The sequence below is a fragment of the Mobula hypostoma genome, unplaced genomic scaffold, assembly GCF_963921235.1.
Source record: "Mobula hypostoma unplaced genomic scaffold, sMobHyp1.1 scaffold_36, whole genome shotgun sequence".
Classification (NCBI taxonomy): domain Eukaryota; kingdom Metazoa; phylum Chordata; class Chondrichthyes; order Myliobatiformes; family Myliobatidae; genus Mobula; species Mobula hypostoma.
Window position 1 is genome coordinate 7142082 of NW_026948187.1, and position 23164 is coordinate 7165245.

The 23164-nt window shown below is 48.3% G+C and overlaps 1 gene segment (V, D, J or C); it reads right to left on the reverse strand.

The window, feature by feature from the left end:
* Positions 1–13563: 13563 nt before the first annotated feature.
* Positions 13564–14304, reverse strand: LOC134341635 (T cell receptor beta variable 30-like). The segment is given in 2 exon segments: positions 13564–13913; positions 14254–14304. Coding segments are annotated over 2 exon segments (387 nt in total).
* Positions 14305–23164: the final 8860 nt, after the last annotated feature.

The window sequence follows — 23164 nt, forward strand, 5'->3', positions numbered from 1 at the left end:
GCGGCGGGAACTTGAGTTGGCTGCTGTGGTCATTGATTTGCTGTATACCAGGGTCACTGCTGGATAAGGTCTGAAATAGTAGCAAGTTATGGGATCTCAAGATCGCCCCTTTTATCAGGTTTTGAAAGTTTCTGGCTGTTTGGCACAGTTGGAAATATAATGATTAATTTTCCGATTAACGTAATCTGAAGTTCTTCGCTGTCCAAGTCGCATTTCCCTCAATCCCTTTTTGTTTCCTTTCCAGCGTGATGACGCCAAACTTGTAACGGGATTGGGATGGGATAGCACGAAGTTCTGCACCGTTCAACGGCGAAAGCAAGACCGGTGGTGTTGCAGATGCCCGGTAAGGAGCACGGCAGTTGTGCGTGCGATTTGGGAAAGCGGTTCACCGGGGAAGCAACCACTTCACCGCGTAGCTCGGCGGTTGCGAGCTGGCAGACTCGAAGGGCTATTCCTGTGCAGCGAACGCCACCAAGCGGCAGGAACGCACATAGAACCGACCACCAATGAGCGAAATTCAAATTTCGCTTTCATGCGGGCATTCCCAGAAAGGTGAAGGTACACAGGATGAAAAGAAATACGGCAAATCGTGCAAATAATAAAAACAAGTACATTGATAAGAACACGAGTTGGAAAGTGAATCCATACACTGTGGAATTAGTTCAGTCTTGAGGTGTGAAGATATCCACGCCGGGCGGGTGTTTCAGACCTAAGGCTCCTGTACCGACTGCCTTGTCGAAGAATATGGTGAACATCAGTACAGTGCGATAGTCTCACGCTGTCCCGATGTATAACTAGGGGGCTGAAGACATTTACACAATACTGCAGTAATTTTATATACTGTACTGTACTGCTGCCGAAATAAACAAATTGACATATGTGATTTATGGTAAATGTGATTCTGATCCGGGTCTTTTTACTGGGATGGTAGTGGGAAGGGGAGAGAGAAAGGGGAATCATTGTTGGGAAAAGGGGAAGAGAGATAGTTGAGAAGGGAAGCACCAGGGAGATGTTCTGTAATGATCAATAAATCAATTTACAGCTGGAGTACGAGAGTTCTAAGGAAAGATTGCAGACGGCTCAGGTTGTTTTAAGCTGGAGTTTGCGAAAGTAGCCTTCTCGCAGCTTACAAGTTTCCGAGGAGAAGTGATGAGGTGGTTGATCGTTGTCGTGTTGCGGCGATGAGGCTGTTTAGAGCGAACGGACACAGGGTTGAAGCGAGAGGGGGAAGGTTGAAGTCAGACATGGGGTGATACACTTTTCAAGCGGAGGCCGTTGGGAATGTGGAACGAGCTGTCAAGGAATGTCATATCCTGCACACCAGTGTAAAGGAGAACGAAACAATTGCAAGTCCGGACCGATATAAAGAGCAGAACAATAATAATGAACAGAAACAATAAATACAAAGACATAAAATAGCTGATATTAATCCATGAGGTTATATTAGGCTTTACGTACGCTGTGACCGACGGGAAATAGTAAGAGAGCAGTGATAGTGGGGGAGGGGGCTGTGGAGGGGTGGGTGAGTGGATGGAAGTGTCGATCAGACTTACTGTTTGGGGAAGGGATATGTTTTTGAGGCTAGTAATCATGGCGTATATGCCACGTAACCTCTTCCTTGCTTAGATTGGAAAAAGCAGTCCATGAGCAGAGTAGGTGGGATCAGTCATGATGATACTGGCACTTTTCCAGCGCCTTTCTGTATAATTGTCAGTGACGGCGGGGAGGACTGCTACCGGTGATTCGTGGGTCAGGTTGGATTAGCCATTGTCGGGCCTCCCTGTCCACTGCAGTGCGGCTTCCGTGCCTTGCGATAACGCTGGGATGCTCTCTATCAGGCAGTTGTAGCATGACTTGATGCGCATGTGCAATGCGCAGCTGTCTTCCGCCTCCTGGGAAATCAGGACATTGATGAGCTTCCGAGATTCTAAAATGTGAGTTCTGGGGTGATAACGGAGTTATGAGTTTGCATGTGATGTGCACTCCGGGAGTTCGAAACTGCTCACAGTTTGGACTGTGGTGCCATCATGTGTGAAGGGGTATGTGAATGCGGCGACTTCATCTGAATTCGATTTTTAAAACATTTCCCTTGTCTTGTTGACGGTGTTATATGCCTGACCCCAGGCCTCGATGTCCTCCACCTCCTCTACCGTGTCTCGTGCAGAGTCGCTTGGGTTGGATCGGGGAATTTGTCAACGTGACTGGCCGGGTGTTTGGCCGTGAGGTCATGTGTGTGTGGAGAGTGTACAGTAATGGGCGACACACACCGCCCTGAGGGATACCGGTGCTCAGGATGATGGGGACGGTGTAGCAGTTGTGCATCCTGTGAGTCTGAGGTCACTTCCTCAGGAAGTCCAATTCACAGTTGCATTGTGGTGTATTTCTATCGAAGCTGCCGATGTTGTCACAGTTACAACATTTCAGTGACTTTCCGATGGATGGACAAGCTGTGCTGTCGCGCCCGTTTCTCTGCAGGGTGACAGCAGGGGGCGCTCTAAGACCAAACGGAGCGGCAGTGACTTCTGAGTGGGGCAGCAGTCAGTCGCCTATCTCGACCTTGCAATGCAAGGCTCCACATTAAAAAATAAAGAATGGTCACAGCTCAACCATCACTGATAAAAAAAACATCTCCACCTCACTCTTTGACACTGAGAGCGGTGATGTCGAACCGAGGGCCGGACTGCTTGAGGGAAAAATGTTTTATGACGTGCAGAAGCAGGCGTGTGCAAGGACATGCAAGTCTGCAACTCGAGACTCGGATGGATGGCCAGATAGATCGATTTATAGAGAGATACGTGGCAAGATAGATTGCAAGACAGATCGATACATACAACCATACACACATGCATAACACACACAAACATACGGCGACACAGTAACGTACCAGTCAGCGCGTCGCTTCACAGCACCAGAAGCCTGGGTTCCGCTCCTTCCGCTGCCTATAAGAAATTCGTACGTTCCTCGCAGTGAGGGTGTCAGTTCCCTTCGGTGCCCCAACTCCACCCTGCAAGGACGTACGGGACAGGAGTTTACTTGGTCACATCTGTGTAACTGGGCGGCGAGGCTTCATTGGGTCGGACGGTCCTGTTACCCAGTATCTTATTTATCTTTGAATAAAACTGAAGTACCTAAACATAGAAAGACAAACAAAGAGGCAGAAACTGTGCCGAGAAACGGACACACAGGTCACACAACGAGAACAATAACTCCTCATTTCATGTTTTGTCCCGCACATTTGCTCCGGCGGATACAATGCACATATGTCGACGTTGTAACTTTGCGCACTTCCGGTTTCTGCTCTGAATGCAACGTCATTCAGCGAGGGAGGATTTGCAATGCCAATGACAGAAGCGGGAGCAGGGCGTTGCAAACCAAACTGTAACCTTACGCAGTCATTATATCTGTCCTCTACTCTTCCTGAAGTAGAGCTTTAAGTGAAGGGTGTTCTTACTACTGGCAGTTGTGACCTGCTTGTACAGTAAGGAATATTCGCAACAACGGCTAATATTCAAATCCAATGTTCCCTACTTCCACGTTTTCATTCTTTCTTTCTCATTCTGTCTTATGAAATTTTCCACATTATCTCTAAGTAACGTCGACCTCCTTACCCTGTGAGTATCATCTTTATCGACCCCTGTTCTTCCTGCTCCACATTTTCCGACTTTGCTCTGCCATTGTATTGGCGCTTGGCCACTTTCAGAACTTATCCACTCTCATCCTCGGATTGCCTCGCACGTTCTGTCTTGCTAACTCTCTGCATTTTCGCACTCCTTTCTTATCCGTCTCTCTCTTTCTCGCTCCACACCGCTCCTGTCCATCCATCGCTCTCAACCTCACCCACGCTCTTCCTACCAGCTCAGCTTCGGCCCGTACCCTGCCTCCCCACTCTTCTCTCACCTCCCCCGACTGCTGCCATCTCCACTCCACTTCCTCCCATTTCTTTATTTATCTGTCTATCTTTCAATAATTATCCTTCCTCGCTCCTCCCTCCGCCTCGTCCTTTCACTCCGCACCGCCACACCCTTCCATCATCCTCCCTATCCCTCCATCTCTATCTATAAACCAGTCTTATCTGTCTCCTTATCGATTTCTCTTTGTCTCTGTCTCATCTCTCCCTGGCGCGCTCGGGTTATTTCTCTATCACGTTCTATTTTTCTATACCTGCCTCTATTACTATCTGGACCTCTCTCCATCGCACGAAGTCGCTGCATTTACTGAATCTATCTATTTATTTTTCCCTCTCCTTTGTTCTTTAAATCACCATTCGCGAACTCGACCGTGATCTGCCAGACTCCCGACGCTGTTTCCGAGTCTCCCGGCGGGAGACGGACGCTTCACCGCACCGTCGACGGCAGCAGCACCTACCGATTGTTCTGGTACAGACAATACCCGGGGAAGGAGCCGCAGAGCCTGTTTTACTCGATGGCTGCTCCAAGCGTGGCGCCGGACGCGGAGGTGGACGGGTTTACAGCCAGTCGACCGAACAACAATGAGTTCACTCTGAGTGTCAGCGGCCTGCAGCTGAACCACACGGCTACATATTGCTGCTCCCGGAGTCTGCACGGCGACTGACATAGATAGGGGCCTCGAGCAAAGACCCCAGACAGCAAATGGAGCGAAGAACTAAGTAAGAGTATCTCTTGCACCCAATTCCCGGTAACAGAAATGATCCACACTGTGGTGGGGTAACATTAGCAGCTTCTTCATTCAAGTTCGATATGCGGTGAAGTCCGCTGATGGCTTTGACTACCCTTACACCCGGGGATGGGCTGGGGACAGCCTGCCAATGTCACCACACATTCAGGCGCCTACCTAGCAGGCCCATATTGTTCAGTAGAATATCGAAAAAATTAACATTAAAGAAAAATGACAGAATAAACCAGAGCCCAACGCAGCTACTTAAGTTCCTCCCTCCCACCCTAAAGCACATGCCCAGCCATCTAAGTCCAAGGAAAGCCGCCTGCCTTTGGGATTGCATCTACGGAGGAGGCTGCAGGGGGCGCTGTTGCACCAGGAAACACTGGAGCTGAAGAGCGCCGTGTCGATTCAGCACCTGTTTTGATGAGGCTGTCTCCTTTAGTGAGGTCGTTAATCCTTACCGGACAGCAGATCCGGGCCATGTTTACAGGGGGTTTTCGGAGCTGGCGGGTGTTCAACTCAGCAACGAAACCTTTAGAGTTTCGAAGAATGTCCTATTCATTTATGTATTTGTCTGTCTACCTTTCTATCTATCTATCTATCTATTTATTTGTATATTTTTACTTGCTTTTTTTTGAAATACAGTCCTTCAAGCCGCTCCGCCCACCCATCTCAGATTTCACACTCGCCTAATCACGGCGCATTTTGCAACCAGCAATTAATCTACCAACCAGTACTGCGGGAAGAAAATGGACCATGGCGGGAGAACGTAGAAAAATGTTACATACAGCGGCGTCACCTGATATACCTGATGTCCCTCCCTCTCCTCCCTCTAGCCTCTTTTCCCATACAACCTACTCCTCTCTTCATTCACAATCTCCTCCTCTCCTTCATCTTTTTTTTTCCTGTTGCTTTCATCTCCTCTCCCCTCTCTCCCACTTGCTGCCGTCCTCCTCATCATATTAATCAGCTTGCCTTTCACATCCAATGCCCGTCGTATCCTGTACATCTCCATCATTGTTTCTCTTCCGAGTTCAAACATGGACCTTGTAGTTATGGAACCACTGTCTTGGCAAAAAAACCTAACTACGAGCTTTTTAATTTTATAAACCCGTATGTCGTCATCAGTTCCAGTGAAAATAAGCCCAGCCGATCCATCTTCAATACATTTGCAGTGCTCTTATCCAGGAAACACACGTATGAATATCTCCTCCGTTCTTCCTATGGTCGCAACACGATTCCTGTCCAAGCTGTGTGCAATATTCCGCTTGTCGTCCAACCCAGCACGACATCTTACACCTTACACTCAGTGCTCTCGACGAGGAAGGGGAGGCCGTTTCACCCTTCTCAGGGACGATTGTAACAGGACGGAGTAGCGGCCCATTTGGGATAAAAAAAAAATCTAACATGGACCTATGAACTACGAAATTCACAGGGGCATTTTTATCTATAAATGCGATCGCAAACAAAAAAAAACAGGGTGTAATTATAAGTGGTTCATTAATGATAGGACTTTCAAAAGCAGGAAGGGCGTCGCTTCTGGAAAAAAAGCAGGAAAATGCAGACGTCGTGTCAGGGAAGAATCAAGTGACAGTCAGTGTAATGAAATCCCACTGTGTGTTTTCCACCTCACATTCAGGTAAATCGGTGTCAGTTCGGGGCTTGTCGGAGTGTGCTGGGTGTGCTGACGTCACAAGGCGGGTGTAAGAGCTTGCATCTTGCCGGAAGATCGGTCACCTGCTCTCTCCTCGTTGTTAGAAAACCCTCTGCTTACAATCCACATCGCGTTTCCTCTGTCAAAACAAAACAACAAAACAAAGCACGGCCACACGGCCACGTGTGCTTGCATCGGTCACGCCGTTTACATGCAGTCTGGGGTTTTTGTCGAGCTCTTCCTTCGCGGCGTGTCACTGTGAATACTCCAGGCGCAAAAGTACACGGCCGAGTGATTCACACGCAGGCTGTTGGTCACCAGTTTGACCTCGTTAGCTTTCGGCATCTGCAGGGTAAAACCATCGACCTCCCCGTCGGGATTCTTAATATCAGCACCGTAGCTGTAGAACATGAACTGCGGCTCCTGCCCCGGGTACTGCCGGTACCAGTACACGCGATAAGAGCCGCTGCCCTCCCCGCTGCAGGTCAGGGCCATCGGCCTACCCGGTGAACCGGAAAAAGCCAGAGGCGTCTGCTGGATAGTTTGCGAGTTCACGGCTGGGGAAGAGAGGAGAGGGGTACGACGTCAGTAGGCAGGTAGACTCGGATCATGGAGACAGGGGGGAAAGAAGGAGAAAGAGAGATGCCGGAAGCAGAGGCATATGGGGAGTAGAGAAAGAGATGGGGAAGAAATAGAGAGAGCGAGAGAATAAAAGAAAATAATTATAATTGGACGGACAGACGTGAGAACTAAATAACAAAAGAGCGCGACGATGGAATAAGTAAGACAGAAACACAGAACAGCGATGGGGAAACAAGTAGTACAAGATTCAACGGAGCACAGGAAGGGTAATGTAGAACTGGTTCCTTAAAATGTTCGCAAATTGAAGCTGTCCTTTACCGTGAAGCCAGACCAGCAGCTCCAATAACACCAACATCTTTGAACTTAGACCGTTCCCTCCAAGTGGAAGGGAGATCGGAACCAACAACCTTTTGAATGCCTTGTCAGGTCATGGGTGAACGCATGAAGCTCCGCCCCTCACCCACACGTCACTGAGTAGCGACACCGGAAGCTTAGAGTTTGAATGGTCTGTGGATCAATTCATTTGCCGATTCGGATGGCAGTCGAAAGGCCGGGCCCCATTCCAATTTCAGCAGGACAACGGGGGCTTGTCCCTTCAGTCCTGGACACGACGATCTAACCTCAATTTCACAAACAGAGTCATCGTACCGTTTTGGGAGGTGTGGAGGGGAATATGAGCAGGGAGGTACGGATTACGTTCAACTGAAAGACAGATTAATTTCGTATATGTTGGACCAAAGTGCCTTTTCTCGTGTTGTTCATGAATTGCAGATAGCAGAGTTTTAGAATATATATTACAGACGGTGACCTCTCGGCCCAAATGTTTATTGCTTCAGTGGTGTAAATGGTAGCGTCGTATACTAGTGCAATACGGAAACAATCGCTTTGGTCCAACTGGACACCTCCTATAAATATCCTCATAACTGCCGTCATGCAAGCTATGATCATGCCAGCAATTTGGCAGTGATGACGATTGCAGTGGACATTGAAAGCGTGTAGCACGGAATTTTCCAGAAGTCAGCGAACAAAGCGAAGCAAAAGTGAATACCTGGCAACCAATTCGGCTGCGCGTTATATTTTGAGAATGGGATTAACCGTCAAGCAACCGATTTACTCTGCGACCCAGGAGTGGGACTTGGACAACCGAAAGTCTCACTCTTGTGTGGAGTGCCACCGTGCGGCGGCAATAAGAATAACCCCGAGGCAGCATCTTGTGGAAAGGAGACAGTCAACACTACTGCGGGAATATTTGGCCATATGTGATGGTGCTGTGATGGAATCGACTGCTAACCCCACTGATCCTAAGCATAACCCGCTCCCTGTAAATGCCTGCAAGAAAATGAATCTCTGGGTTGTCTATGGTGCCGTGTATGTACTTTGATAGTACATTTATCTTGACTGGGAACTTGACCTTATCAAGGGCTGCAAAAATCTGCGGGAGCGCAGATAAGATGCGTCATCATTATTTTCCTGGGGTAGGAGGGATTAGCCCCAAATTACAGAATTTAATATTGAGGGACATCTCTTTAAACTCAGATAAAGTTAGACACACGGAATGGGTTGCTGAAAGAAGCAGTCGAGGAGGGTACGTTTGCAACATTCGGGCAGGTACACCGATGGTAACGCTTCAAGGATGTGTTGAGTAAACGAAGGCAAATAGAATTAAAGTACACGGGGTCCCTTGGTACTATAACTCCAAACCAACAGAGGGCGCTCTACAACAAAACGCGGCGACATTGACTTCAGGTCGGGAAGCTGCCGTTCAGCTACCCAGTCACCGCATGACACAAGACCACGTGTTCTGAACCACCAGATTCATGTCTCACCTGCGCTCACTGTAATTGCCCCCATCTCGTACGGAGTGATTAAATGAAGCAAAACCATCAAAGCTCCAGGTGCAGTTCATGCAATTATATGGAAGATATTATCTCAGGAGACTGAGAGAAAGATGGTTGCAGGTAACTACATTGATCACAAACCACAGGCAGATAAGAGACGGATGAGTAACTCTTTGGAACTAACTCAGCTGTTCAGACTTGTCCTTCACCAGTTATTCCTTTTCTCCGTGAATTCCAACGCATGAGGAGTTCATTTGCAATGGTTTCCCTTTTTCCGAGCAACGACTTTCAAAGGAGGAGGGTCTGGTGTGCCGTGGTCTGCAAATTATATCGAAAATGCCATCTCAAGAGACGAACAGAAAGACGGAGAGAGGTAGAAAATGGGTAAATAGACAGACAGACAAACAACAAGAAGTTAAGAGACAGATAAATATCTCGCTAGATGTAATAGATCGATGGAGGTGACGCGGAAGGTTAACTTTCACCCGGTACCCAATCTCTCCATGGGCTGTGATGTGTATCGTGTCGTTACCAGTTTCCGATCAACGGCTTTCAGCGGGGGCGAGGGGCTAGTGAACCAATCAGAGACAATGTGGTGGAGTGTTGTAAGTTAACCCTCAGCCTTTGGCAATCGGCCTTCCCAGCTTCACGTTCAAGACGGGTTCGACTCGTTGTTTCTAATACTCAAGTGAATGATGTTCCTGGTACTACAGCTTGCGGTCTTGTTCCATCGTAAGGAAACTGAACATCTTATGTTATTGATTAACTTTAGTCTCCATTTGTCGTTTCGCAGCAAGGTTTCGCTTCATTTTCATCTTTACCCTGGTCTCCAGGTCCTTTCTTCTCTCTCTCTCTCCCTCTCTCTCGCTCCCTCTAATTCTCCCTTTCTGTCTTTCTGTCTGTCTGTCTCTCTCTTCCCCTTCCCACTCCTCTCCCTCTCTCTGTCTCTCTCTCTCTCTCTCTCTCTCTCTCTCTCTCTCTCTCTCTCTCTCTCTCTCTCTCTCTCTCTCTCTCTCTCTCTCTGTCTGTCTCTCCCCCCCCCTCCCACTTTTCCTTCTCCCTGGACCTCCTGTCCCATGAACCTCTCATATCCCTTTTGCCAATCACCTGTCCAGCTCTTGGCTCCATCCCTCCCCCTCCTGTCTTCTCCTATCATTTTAGATCTCCCCCTTCCCCTCCCGCTTTCAAATCTCTTACTATATCTTCCTTCAGTTAGTCCTGACGAAGGGTCTCGGCCTGAAACGTCGACTGCACCTTTTCCTACAGATGCTGCCTGACCTGCTGCGTTCACCAGCAACTTTGATGTGTGTTGCTTGAATTTCCAGCATCTGCAGAATTCCTGTTGTTTCCCTCTCTCTGTCACCCTTTTACTCCATCTCATCTCTGCATCCGGACATCTTTATTGAATAACTTCTTCTTCCCGCTTTCTCTTACCAGATGCGAATTCGGAGATTATCCGCCAGACCCCCTCCGTTGTTTCTCAGTCTCGGGCGAGGCGGTAACGCTCCAGTGCCTCATTGAGGACGGCACCATTTATAAACTGTACTGGTACAGACAATACCAGGGAAAGGAGCCGCAGAACCTATTCTACTCCACGGCTGCTCAAAGCGTGGCGCCGGACTCGGAGGTCGAGGGGTTCACAGCCACCCGGCCCAGTATAGATGCTTTCGCTCTGAGCGCCTCTCGCCTGCAGCTGAACCACACGGCCACATATTTCTGCGCTGGGGGGTCTGCACAGCGACTGACAGCGACGGAAGCCTCCAGCAAAAACCCGAGCAGAGCAGGTGGGGTTGAATGTAATTCACGTTCAAAGCTAATAGTTCACAGTCAGAAAAGAAAAAAAAAACAAACAGGACATTAGCACAGCAGAGACGGCAGAAACCATGATGCCGAGACAGCCGATATTTGCACTATATTGAGACACTTAGGATCCACTTACTGTTGCAATCTCCCGTTGCTTTCTCATGTGTCCTGGCTCCGCCGCCAAATTGCATGCAAATTGCTGGGTAAGTTCAATAAGAGTATGGCCTTCAGCATGTCGTTTCAGAGCCTGAGGATGATCGGTGATTGCTGTAGGGGGCGCTGTTGAACCATGAATGCAGAATCCCCTGTCAGCATAACACCTGCATTTTGAACACTTCTCGTAGCTGAGGTCCTGAATCGTTTTCGATCATCGGCTCGTGGCTTCCATTCATAGGGTTTCCTGAGGGGCTGGCTGTTCTACATTGTTTACCGTATAACCGGTAAGTTTTCAATGAGAATGACGTGAAATTCACCATTCAGACCTCCCAGACCCCACCCCCATCGCTCCCCTGGTGTACGGCTTAGGAACTCCTTCCTTGTCTGTGATAGATAAATGTAATAGGATAAATGAAAAAAAACTAATCATAAATGGCTAAAAAAAGGAAGAATGGGCAAGTGCAATAAATAACGAAATAGACAGATAGATAGATAGAAAGATAAATAGATATAGTTAGATGGATAGATCAATAGATATTGATAGATAGATAGTTAGATATATAGATCGATAGAGAGCAGGCACACCCGGTCCTCGAGCCGCGGCGCTCGGTATTGGCCCGGTTTAATCCCAGCCTAACTACAGGACAAGTTACAGTAAGCAATTTACCTTCTGACCGGTACCTCTTTGAGCTGTGGAGGGATACCAGTACAACCGGGGGCAACCCACGCGGTCACCAGGAGAACGTACAAACTCCATACAGCCAGCGGCGGGATTTAAACCCGGGTCGCCTGCACTATAAAGCGTTTCTGCTAGCCACTACGATTGCGTGCCGCCAATTTCGATGCGTTCAATAGTGGGAAGGATCTGTGGCGGGCTGTGCGACATCTGACGCTATTTGTCGGCGTATCCGTTTATGAACATTGGTGTTTCCGTGTCTGGCCGTGATGCAAGCCGTCAGGATGCCAAAATATAAGTTTGTCAAATTCGGATGTCCTTCTGAATCTGCTCAACATCTAGAAAAGTTGAGGCACTGCTGTTCCTCTTTGAAATGTCACTTACGCGCTGGTTCCCGGGCGGATCCCCTGATATGATAATGCAGAGGAATTTATAGTTGCTGACCCTCTCCTCATGACCACAAATTCATGGACCTCGATTTGGTCCTCCTGTATTCAATCATTAGTCCTTTAGTCATGCTGACATCAGTGAGAGGTTGTTGTTGCACCATTTAACCGGATTTTCATTCTCCCTCCCAGACGCATATTCGCAACACCGTTGCTTTGCCCAACAACAACGCTGTCATTGGAAAATTTAAACGAAAGTCATCAAGACGCTGATCACAGAGACGTGCGGGACAGCCGTGCTGACGAAAGAAAGAAACAAGCAAATCTCTGAAAGAAAGAACGGAAGAACGGCAGGAGGAAAGGGAGAAAGACAAAATAAGTGTGCGCGCGTTTGGAAAAGCTTCTACGCCCCGATACTGAACACGTGGGTTTCCTCCGGGTGTTCCGGTTTCCTCTCAGAGACCAAAGTTGCGGTTAGTAAGTTAATTGATCACTATAAATTGTCCTTTGACTAGCTAAGTGTAAAAATACATTGGTTGCTGGGCGACGCAAGTAGGTAGGCCGAAACGGCTGGTCTGCACTGTACATCCAAGTAAATACCAAAGAAGACTTCGCAGAATCAAGAAGACAGATTTTCCCAAGACACTGTGGACCGGTTTGTTCTCTTGATGCAAGAACTTAATGGTGTCATGAGAACAATCGGGCGAAATTTCAAATAAGACAACGTCAGCATTGGATTGCCTTGTTTAAATTGGTACCGCGGTACAGTATTTTCCCTTCGGTAACGTTGCGAGGGAACACAAAGGCCCCGCCTGTTCACTATCGTCTTCCCCTCCCGGCACGCCTTTCATCTGTTCCGTCCGCTTACCGTGACACTACAGTTCCCGCGGCTGTCCCCCGTTCTCCCCCAGTCGCCGACCTACAGTCCCGCTCTCTCCTGTAATCTTCCCTGGCTGTCACCAAAGAACTGAAACATCATCTTAGGTGCCGCAATGACTTCCTTTGTTTGGTCTAAATCCTCAGCTCTTTCCCGGGGCAGGTGCCGACAGTGCCGCAGTGCCGGCCCCAGGTGTGCGGGAAAGGCAGACTCTGGTATAGAAACTGCCACCAGAGTTCTATAACAGCTATCCAAAAGAATATCGATTGTCCGGCCGAACGACACAACGAGACGTAACATTCGCTGAACTGGGAAATAACGATTAGCGCTGATTGGGTGTCCGTTTGCACCATCCACCTAACACTTTAGTTCAGCTCGTCATCTGATACCTTGCACTCAATGCCCTTGAGAAGGAAGGGGGGGTCGTTTCTCCCTTCGCAGGGGCGATGGTTGCAAGACAGCGTAGCGGCCCCAGTGAGATAAAATAATTTTAGCATGGATCTATTGACGGCGAAAAACACAGGGATTATTTTAATTATAAATGTAATCGCAAGCAAAATAAAAAGTAATCCGGTGTAGTGGTAACTGTTCCATTAATGACAGGACTTTCTGAAGGCAGCAGGAGCGTCTCTTCCGGAAAAGTAAGGGTAACGGAAACGTCGTGACAGGGATGAATCAAGTGAATGTCAGTGTAATGAAATCCCACTGTGTATTTTCCACCTCACATTCAGGTAAATCGGTGTCAGTTCGGGGCTTGTCGGAGTGTGCTGGGTGTGCTGACGTCACAAGGCGGGTGTAAGAGCTTGCATCTTGCCGGAAGATCGGTCACCTGCTCTCTCCTCGTTGTTACAAAACCCTCTGCTTACAATCCGCATCGCGTTTCCTCTGTCAAAACAAAACAACAAAACAAGGCACGGCCACACGGCCACGTGTGCTTGCATCGGTCACGCCTTTTACATGCAGTCTGGGGTTTTTGTCGAGCTCTTCCCTCGCGGCGTGTCACTGTGAATACTCCAGGCGCAAAAGTACACGGCCGAGTGATTCTCCCGCAGGCTGTTGGTCACCAGTTTGGCCTCGTTATCTTTCGTCGTCTGCAGGGTAAATCCATCGACCTCCCCGTCGGGATTCTTAATATTAGCACCGTAGCTGTAGAACATGAACTGCGGCTCCTGCCCCGGGTACTGCCGGTACCAGTACACGTAGTAAGTGCCGCTGCCCTCCACGCTGCAGTTCAGGGCCATCGGCTTCCCCGGTGAACCGGAAAAAGCCAGAGGAGTCTGCTGGATAGTTTGCGAGTTCACGGCTGGGAAAAGAGGAGAGGGGTACGACGTCAGTAGACAGGTAGACTCGGATCATGGAGACAGGGAGGAAAGAAGGAGAAAGAGAGATGCCGGAAGCAGAGGCATATGGGGAGTAGAGAAAGAGGTGGGGAAGAAATAGAGAGAGCGAGAGAATAAAAAAATAATTATAATTGGATGGAGAGAGGTGAGAACTAAATAGCAAAAGAGCGCGACGATGGAATAAGTGAGAAAGAAACACAGAAGAGCGATGGGGAAACAAGTGGTACAAGATTTAACGGAGCACAGGAAGGGTAATGTAGAACTGGTTCCTTAAAATGCTCGCAAATTGAAGCTGTCATTTACCGTGAAGCCAGACCAGCAGCTCCAATAACACCAACATCTTTGAACTTAGACCGTTCCCTCCAAGTGGAAGGGAGATCGGAACGTACAACCTTTTGAATGCCTTGTCAGGTCATGGGTGAACGCATGAAGCTCCGCCCCTCACCCACACGTCACTGAGTAGCGACACTGGAAGCTTAGAGTTTGAATGGTCTGTGGATCAATTCATTTGCCGATTCGGATGGCAGTCGAAAGGCCGGACCCCATTCCAATTTCAGCCGGACAACGGGAGCTATCCCTTCAGTCCTGGACACGACGATCTAACTTTAATGTCACAAGTAGAGTCATCGTACTGTTTTGGGAGGCGGAGAGAGGAATATAAGCAGAGTGGTACGGATTACATTCAGCAGAAAGACAGATTAATTTCTTATATGGTGAACCAAAGTGCCTTTTCCCGTGTTGTTCATGAATTACAAATAACAGAGCTGCAGAACATATATTACAGACGGTGGCCTCTCCGCCCAAATGTTTATTGCTTGAGAGGTGTAAATGGTTGCGTCGTATACTAGTGCTTCACGGATACGATCGCTTTGGTCCAAATGGCAACCTCCTATAAATAACTTCATTACTCCCGTCATGCAAGCTATAATTATGCCAGCAATTCGGCAGGGATGACGACTGTAGTGGACATTGAAAGCGTATAGCACCGAATTCTCCAGAAGGCATTGAACTGAGCGAACCAGAAGTGGTTACGTGGCACCCAATTCGGCTGCGCGTTATAATTCGAGATTGCTATTATCGGGCAAGCAACCGCTTTACTCTGCTATCCAATAGCTGGGATTTCGTAAACCCAAAGTCTTACTCTTGTGTAGAGTGCCACCTTGCGGCCGCAATAAGAAATACCCTAACACAGCAACTTGTGGAAATACGACAGTCACGACAACTAAGGGAATATTACCCTGAGATTAATTTTCCCGGCATTTACAGCAGATGCGATAAAAAGATAACAACAGAATCCATGAAAACCCAGGCGCAAAATCGACAAACAGTATGTAAATGAAATCACACTGTGCAAAGGCACATTAAACAAACAACGTGAAATATGTATTGAGATCACGGTGTGTAAAAATATTGAAAGAGATTCTCCCGGTTTTCAAGTAATTCAATGTTGAGGTGAGTGGCTTTGTTAACACTGAGTCAAGAGTCATAATCATCGGGTATAACTTCACTCACCTCAACACTAAAGGAAACAAGATGGCGACAACAATTCGCCTTGTTCTGAGGTTATGGCAAGGGCGATGATTCCCAGGCCAATGCGAGGTAGGTACAGAGGAGATGTCAGGGACATTCATAGGATGCAAAACTGGGCTGAGAAGTGGCAGATGCAGTTCAACCCAGATAACTGTGAGGTAATTCATTTCAGTAGATCAAATATTATAGCAGAATATAGACTGTTGTCAGTATGGTGGATCAGAGGGAACTTCGGGTGGGTACGAGTCCACAGGACACGCAAAGCTGCTACGCAGGCTGACTCTGGATAAGAAGGCATACGGTGCATTGCCCTTCATCCATAGTGGGATGAGGTTTAAGAGCCGAAAGGTAATGTTGCAGCTATATGGGACCCTGGTCAGACCCCCACTTGGAGTACTGTGGTCATTTCTGGTCGCCTCACTACAGGAAGGATGTGGACACAATAGAAAGGGTGCAGGGAGATTTACAAGGATCTTTCCTGGATTGGGGAGCATACCGTATGAGAACAGGTTGAGTGAACACGGCCTTTTCTCCCTGGAGCGACAAAGGATGAGAGGTGACCAGATAGAGCTGTACAAGATGACGAGAGGCATTGATCGTGTGAATAGTCAGATACTTTTTTCCTAGGGCTGAAATGGCTCGCACTAGAGGGTATAGTTTTACCGTTCCTAGAGGTAAGTACAGAAGAGATGTCAGGGGTAATTTTTTTTACGCAGAAAGTGGTGAGTGCGTGGAATGGGTTGCAGGCGGCGGTGGTGGAGGCGGATTCGATAGGGCCTTTTAAAGTTCTCCTGGACAGGTACATGGAGCTCAGAAAAGTAGAGGAATATGGATAACACTAGATAATTTCTAAGGTAACGACATGTTCGGCACAGCGATGTGGGCGGAAGGGCCTGTATTGTGCTGTAGGTTTTCTATGCTGTTGTTCCCTGCTCCAAATGCAGGAGGCATGATGGTTAACTTGGATTTGAAGATGGTCTGCTTTATCTATATTCAGCGCTTGTGGATGAGCGAAGGGAGCTGCAGGGGGCGCTGCTGAGCCATGAAGCACTTGAGATGTAGCTCCCTCTGTCGGCGGAGCACTTGCATAGTCCTCTCATCGGCTTGTGGTTTCCATTCTTCCTTCCTGAGCTGCTGGCTGTAAACTACAGCGAACTGTCAAAACAGACGAGGAAGCCATTGGTTGCTGTCCAACAGCAGGACGGGACTTGCATGTGTACAAGGCAGAGAAGCGGGAAGTAAAAATAACTACCTCTAGGAAAGCTCAATACAGCTATAAAAATCATCCTCCTGTGACAGGAAATCTGATCGACTACTCTAATTAGCCCGTGTGATTCCCTTTCAATTGGGCGAGCTTAGATGATGGTGACAGTCACTGGTGGGGGAGCGCAGCTGTGGCGTACATGGGTCTCTCTAGTTACAGCGAGCGATTGGAAAGCCGAGTCTGCACGTCCTGGAGAAAAGGAGGTTAATGAATATCTGGAGGAAGCGTTAAAAACATCGAAAGTGTGTTAATAGCAGTGCTTTCGCGAAGAAATATGAAGCGAAAAGATGCAGATCCGGATTCAAGGTGAGAAGTGATGGTTAAAGCCGCCTTAAAATATTTTGTTTCCGCAAAGAGTACCCGGATACGTGGGCGGGGCATATACAATTCCAATCGCCATAGTGACATCTGGACGGGAATGGGTAATGGGAAGGTCAGCTGGAAAAATGCGCGAATCCCAGGCCAATGCGACAAGCTTCGATAGGAAATTTGGTCAGCAGACAGGACTGGGGCCGAAGTGCCGCCTCTGCCCCCCCCCCCCCGATACATAACTATTGACAATTGCTTTTGCTGACCAAAGTAGATGATCAGTCATCGATGACGTAAGCAGCCGATCAATTGCCAATTGTCATGCACGGTCAGACGTCATTTCCGGTGGTACATTCCGCCGACAAGACTTCGGGTGAAAAAGGGAAGAGGGCGCTTTTGTTACCGAACAGCGTTTCGGATCGGCAATGCATTTCCTCGCTAACGTGGCCCTCGCCTTTCTAACTTTATCCCTGACTCTCCTGGACCATTGTGAGTTTTATTTTGATGAATTATTTTCTTACAGCGGGCCGAATCAGCTGATTGTATCGCGAACTCAAAGAAGACCACAAATCATTTGCTTTATAAAACGCGGAATATTATCCCGTTATCAGCCACCTGACCATGAATTATTTTCTCTTGTATGTTAATCCAGTACTGGCGGCTGCGCCGACAGTGATCCAGTTCCCTACCGCGGCGGCTATTCGGCCGGGAGAGCATTTCAATTTTGAGTGCAGTTTGGAGGGAGGCGGCATGAGCAGCTACAATATGTACTGGTACCGGCAAGTCGGAAGGAGTTTGGAGTGGGTCTGCAGCGACTTCGACACCTGCGCCCCACCTTTTAAACTGAGGTTCGCCGCTAAACTTGAAGCCGCAAAGAACCGCTTCACGCTGCAACACAACGGCAGCGAGGAGACGGACGCGGCGACCTACTTCTGCGCAGCGAGGTTCGCACGGCGGCTCACGTCTACGGCTGCCTCAGACAAAAAGCTCCTCAGGATCCGACCCATCAAAGCCCGTGCTATCCACTTTCTCCCCTCACCCCGCATGTGCAGCTAAAACGCACTTACCTGAAAAGCTGCCAGCAGAAAGCAGCATCCATTATCAAGTTTCTCAGCCGTCGAGGCCATGTTCTCAACTCGCTACCAAAGCAGGGCAGTAGCTTCAGGAGACTTTGGTCTCACGACAGCACGATTGTCCAGAGTCACTTTCAAGGATTGTATAACTCATGCTTATTGATTGATTGATTGTTAATACATTGCACATTTCTTTTCATCGATTCTATTGTTTGCTTCACTGTGAATGCCGGGATGAAAATGTATGCCCGGTTGTACAGAGAGCCATAGCCATAATTTGTTATAAATTTACTTTGAAATTTGAACTATAAGCGCCGGAGGCGATAGTTCCATTGAACTTTTCCCGCAACACTTTTTATTTCAGTCATATTCCCAGTTTGTCAGGGGCCAAGGAATTATGATTGATGAAGGGCGGCAAAAACCGTTCGTTCGCCGATGGTGCGCCGACTCTTTAACCGATCCTATGTTAAATCTTCTCTCTTACATGGACACACAGTCAAAATTTCAAACAACCAATCGGGGCTAATTGTGCAGACTGCTGCACAGATTGGCTAGCTGAGCTCTTCCAGCATTTTGCGTGCGTTACCTGTTTTTTTTTTCCCAGACGCTCTCCTCCACTAAAAGAAAAACAAGTTGAAAATAAACCTCACACCAATTTGATATTCCCGCCCCCACCCCCCACATTTCCAGACGGTGATGCAGCCAGTCACTGATGTTTTCGGTGAGTGCAAGGTTGTTACTGCGACACCAGTCCACTAGATGTCGCTCGTGTACATGCATTGGTTACCATCTGAAATTCTGCCAACAACGGTTGTATCGTCAGCAAACTTTTAGATGTTGTTTCAGTTCAGACTAGCCGCACAGTCATGAGTGTAGACAGAGTAGAGCAGTGGGCCTAGCACACAGACCTGTGAAACCCCAGTGTTACTTGTCAGCGAATTGCTGATGTTATTTCCAATCCGCACAGATTGTGGTCATCTGGATCTATTTGCAGAGGGCGGGACAGAGGCCTAGTGTCTTTAGCCTTTCGATCAGGACTGGAGGGCTGATGGTATTAAATTCTGAGCTGCAATCAATGAGCACCATCCTATCATAAGTATTGTTTGTCAATAATGTAAACCGCTCAGTGGAGGTGTGACGTTGCGGAACTGGCGTAATGGTCACGCAGCCAACGGGAACACGTTTCTTTCACAGCCCACGCAAAGAGTCTCCCCCTAGAGCTGACGCTGCGCTTCATTCGATTCCACTCAGCGGAAGTGTTCTCATCCCGTAAATGAGGGTGCGGCGGACACTTTGCCTCCCGCTGATTGTGGTGGTGATCCCGCGTGTTAAAAATCACAGGTCCAGGGGACGTGGGGGGGTGGCGGAATGTCCTTTGCGGAACGACGTAGTTGAGCTTTGCACTTGGTTAGGCTTGGTAGATTCCCTCGGAATTAGGCCGACTATTTGATGCCTCCCTTTCAAATCATGAACCTAAATACAAAGTGTCTTATCACTGATCAGTTGTGTGTGTGTGTGTGTGTGTGTCTGTCTGTCTGTCTGTGCATCTGCGTGTACCATGAAACAGAAAGTGGCGACTAGAATTAGGCCATCAAACTCATGGAGTCTGACCCAACATTCACGCATTGCCATCGCGTGTATTTTACGTCGCACAGTAGTCTGAAACTTCGGGTTAATCGGAAGGTGGCCAGGGTCTTTCGAAAAGGGCAGCCCCTCCCTTCTGCTGAGATCCTGCGCGCTGTGATGAACAATTGGGAAGAATTAGAGTCTCATCAAATTTCTGATTTACAGGGATTCTGGCCGCGAACGTGGAGCAGACGCCTTCCTCCCTGTCAATCGGAGAGGGAGAGCCGGCCAGCGTGTCATGTACACAGCTGAATACAGACTGTCAATATATGCTTTGGTACAGACAGCTAACCGACCGGGCTATAGAGGTTATCTTCGTTTCTTTTGAGCAATGTTCAGTTACAAACTACGCATCCTATTCCGACAAGGCGTCAAGGCCGAGCAGCACTCTGTTTCAACCGGAACTAAGACAAGCATCCGCCTCCCACTCCGCCGTCTCCTTCTGCGCTTATAGTATAGCACAGAATTTGAAACAGCGAATCTCCCACCACAAAATAACTTCCAGCCAAACAGAGGGAAGTTCTGCGGCCCTGCTGCACCACTAGGGGGCAGCAGACTGACGGTGTCGGGCGGTTCTTGTGTGTCACACAGGAGCAACACTCTGCTGGCTTTCCTCGGCTGCGCCATTTTGCCTCAGACATCACAAAAAGACGAGCATTCGCTTAGGATAGAAAGCGACTTTTAATGGCAAATGCCGCTCAATCGACGGCAGTAAACTCCAGATGGACGTGCATGCACCCCTCTTGGCTTTGATATCCACCTCATTATGGACTTGCTAGCCTGCACTGGACATTCCCTGTCGCTTTGAAACTTTATTGAAGTACCTTATATCACAGCAATGGGTAGTGTAATGATTCGATCTGCAGAACAGGCGTTTAACTCTAAATCGATACACGTGGCCTCAAGGTACCGTGTAATGAACTGATCTCTGAGAATCAGCTTGTCACAGTATCTCAACAAACCAATAGCGATGTCTTCCAGAGATGTTCCGTGTCCGCCTAGCATGTTGTGTGCGTTGATATATTGATACTTTAGATATAGGCAAAACGTTCATCTATCCCAGAACTGTCTGTAGCGATATACAACACTGCCATCATAGACAGCAGCTTATCATCAGCCAGTTTTCGGCTGAATTGCTGGATCACCACCTCACAATATAGGAAAACCACAGCAGACTGCAGAGACAGATGGAAACAACAAGAGAAAAACAACAAATGCCGTAAACAACAGGAATTCTGCAGATGCTGGAAATTAAAGCAACGCACATCAAAGTTACTGGTGAACGCAGCAGGCCAGGCAGCATCTGTAGGAAGAGGTGCAGTCGACGTTTCAGGCGGAGACCCTTCGTCAGGATTAACTGAAAGAAGAGTGAGTAAGGGATTTGAAAGTTGGAGGGGGAGGGGGAGAACCAAAATGATAGAAGACAGGAGGGGGAGGGATAGAGCCAAGAGCTGGACAGTTCATTGGCAAAAGGGGATACGAGAGGAGTGGGGGGGGGGGACCCAGAGGATGGACAATGCCGTAAATCCTAGCAAAACGCAGAAAATGCCGGGGGAATTCAGCAATCCAGGCGGCATCTCTGGAAAATAGCACAGCCGTCGTTTCTGGCCGAGAAACACTTCCTCAAGGCTAGAGAAAGAAAAAGACAATGATGACGAGTAGATGAGGGGAGTGAGAGACAGGGTGATAGTGAAACCGGGAGCGGGACGCGTGATGGAAAGAGCTGGGAAGTTGATTGGTGACAGAGATACAAGGCGGAAGAAGAGTAATCTGATAGGAGAGGACAGAAGGCCATGGAAGAAAGAAAATGGAGGTGGAGGACCAGATGGAGGCGATGTGCAGGCAAGGAGAGACAGAAAGAGAAGAAAAGGTATGGGAGGGGTTCGAGGGTTCAGCTGGAATTCGTGCATTCGCTGTTCATGCCATCAGGCTGGAGGCTACCCAGACGGAATACAAAGTGTGCTGCTCTATCAGTGTGAATAAATCGCGACAGTGGAAAGGGCCTCAGATTGATGTCGGAATTGGAATGGTCGCAACACTAGAGGTCGCTGGAAGAATCCGGATCTCACAGGCGTCACCCATTTTAATTCCAGTACATGATTAATTGACAACTAAACAGAAAGATGGAAAATCAATTTGCAAAAGAAAACAAACTGAAGAATTTAAAACAGAGCAGAAGACGAATGAATAAGTACAAAAAGGTTTACTAGTAAATGATTTGTAGAAATCGTGAAAGTGGGGCATAGGGTTTGACATAGTTCAGTGTGGAGGTAATTCGGGAGCCCGAACCTCCGTGGGGATAACTTCAGTATCCTCAACACTGAAGAGGACATGCTGGTGGTTACATCCCGCATTGTTCTGAGATTATGGCGAAGGGCGAGAACTTTCGGGCATGGAAGCGATACACGGCTCAATAAACCATAAATAAATAAATTGAAGCTCTAATGTAGATGCATCTTGGTTTCCGCAGTATCTAAGTGCCGATTATTTTAAACCGGTTTTCCCGGGATATGTGCCACCCACTGAGAATCATCCAAACGCATCTGCATTGCATGAACTCGTCTGGGGTCGTCTTGTCATTTTCTCAACAATGAAAACCGCGCCAAAGGAGCTCTGCCGCTACGGAAGTGACGTAATTGTCAGGCAGCCAACGGGAAGACAGTTCCTTTGTCAGACCACGGAGAGAGACTTCCCTGACATTTGATACTGAGCTTCATTCGACTCCACACAGAGGAACTATCCTCATCCCGTGAATGATGGTCCGGGGAACACTTTGCCTCCCGCTGATTGTGGTGGCGATCCCGCGTAAGTTAAACTCACAGGTCTGGGGGTAAGCGGGTGTAGAATGTCCTGTGGAGACTGACGTCGTCCAGTACCGAACGTGGTTAGGCTTGGTAGTATTCTTCGCCAAGAGGGCAAAGGTTTGATGCATCCCTTTCAACTCATGAGCATAATGAAGAATAGTTCATTGTCTGCGCAATTCTGTTCTTCGCAGACACCGTGTGCGTAACGGAGAGAAACACAGAGGGAGAGAGAGAGAGAGAGAGAGAGAGAGAGAGAGAGAGAGAGAGAGAGAGAGAAACACGAGGGAGAGAGAGAGGGAGGGAGAGAGAGATCAGAGTTCGGTCATTCGGTGTATAGTCAGGCATGGTCATGGCGCGACGATGGTGCATCACGCCGATTGCACATCGCGCAACAGTGTCTGTGAGCACACCAACCGTCTCCTTGTGACTAGCTTAACCCTTGTTGAACAATTGCGGGAAATTAAAACCGTATCGTATTTCATCTTACAGAGATTCTCTCCGCGTATGTGGAGCAATCGCCGTCGTCCATGTCAATCGGTGTGGGACAGCCGTTCAGCGTCGTATGCACATTGCTGAATACGCGCGATGAAGATCTGTATTGGTACAGA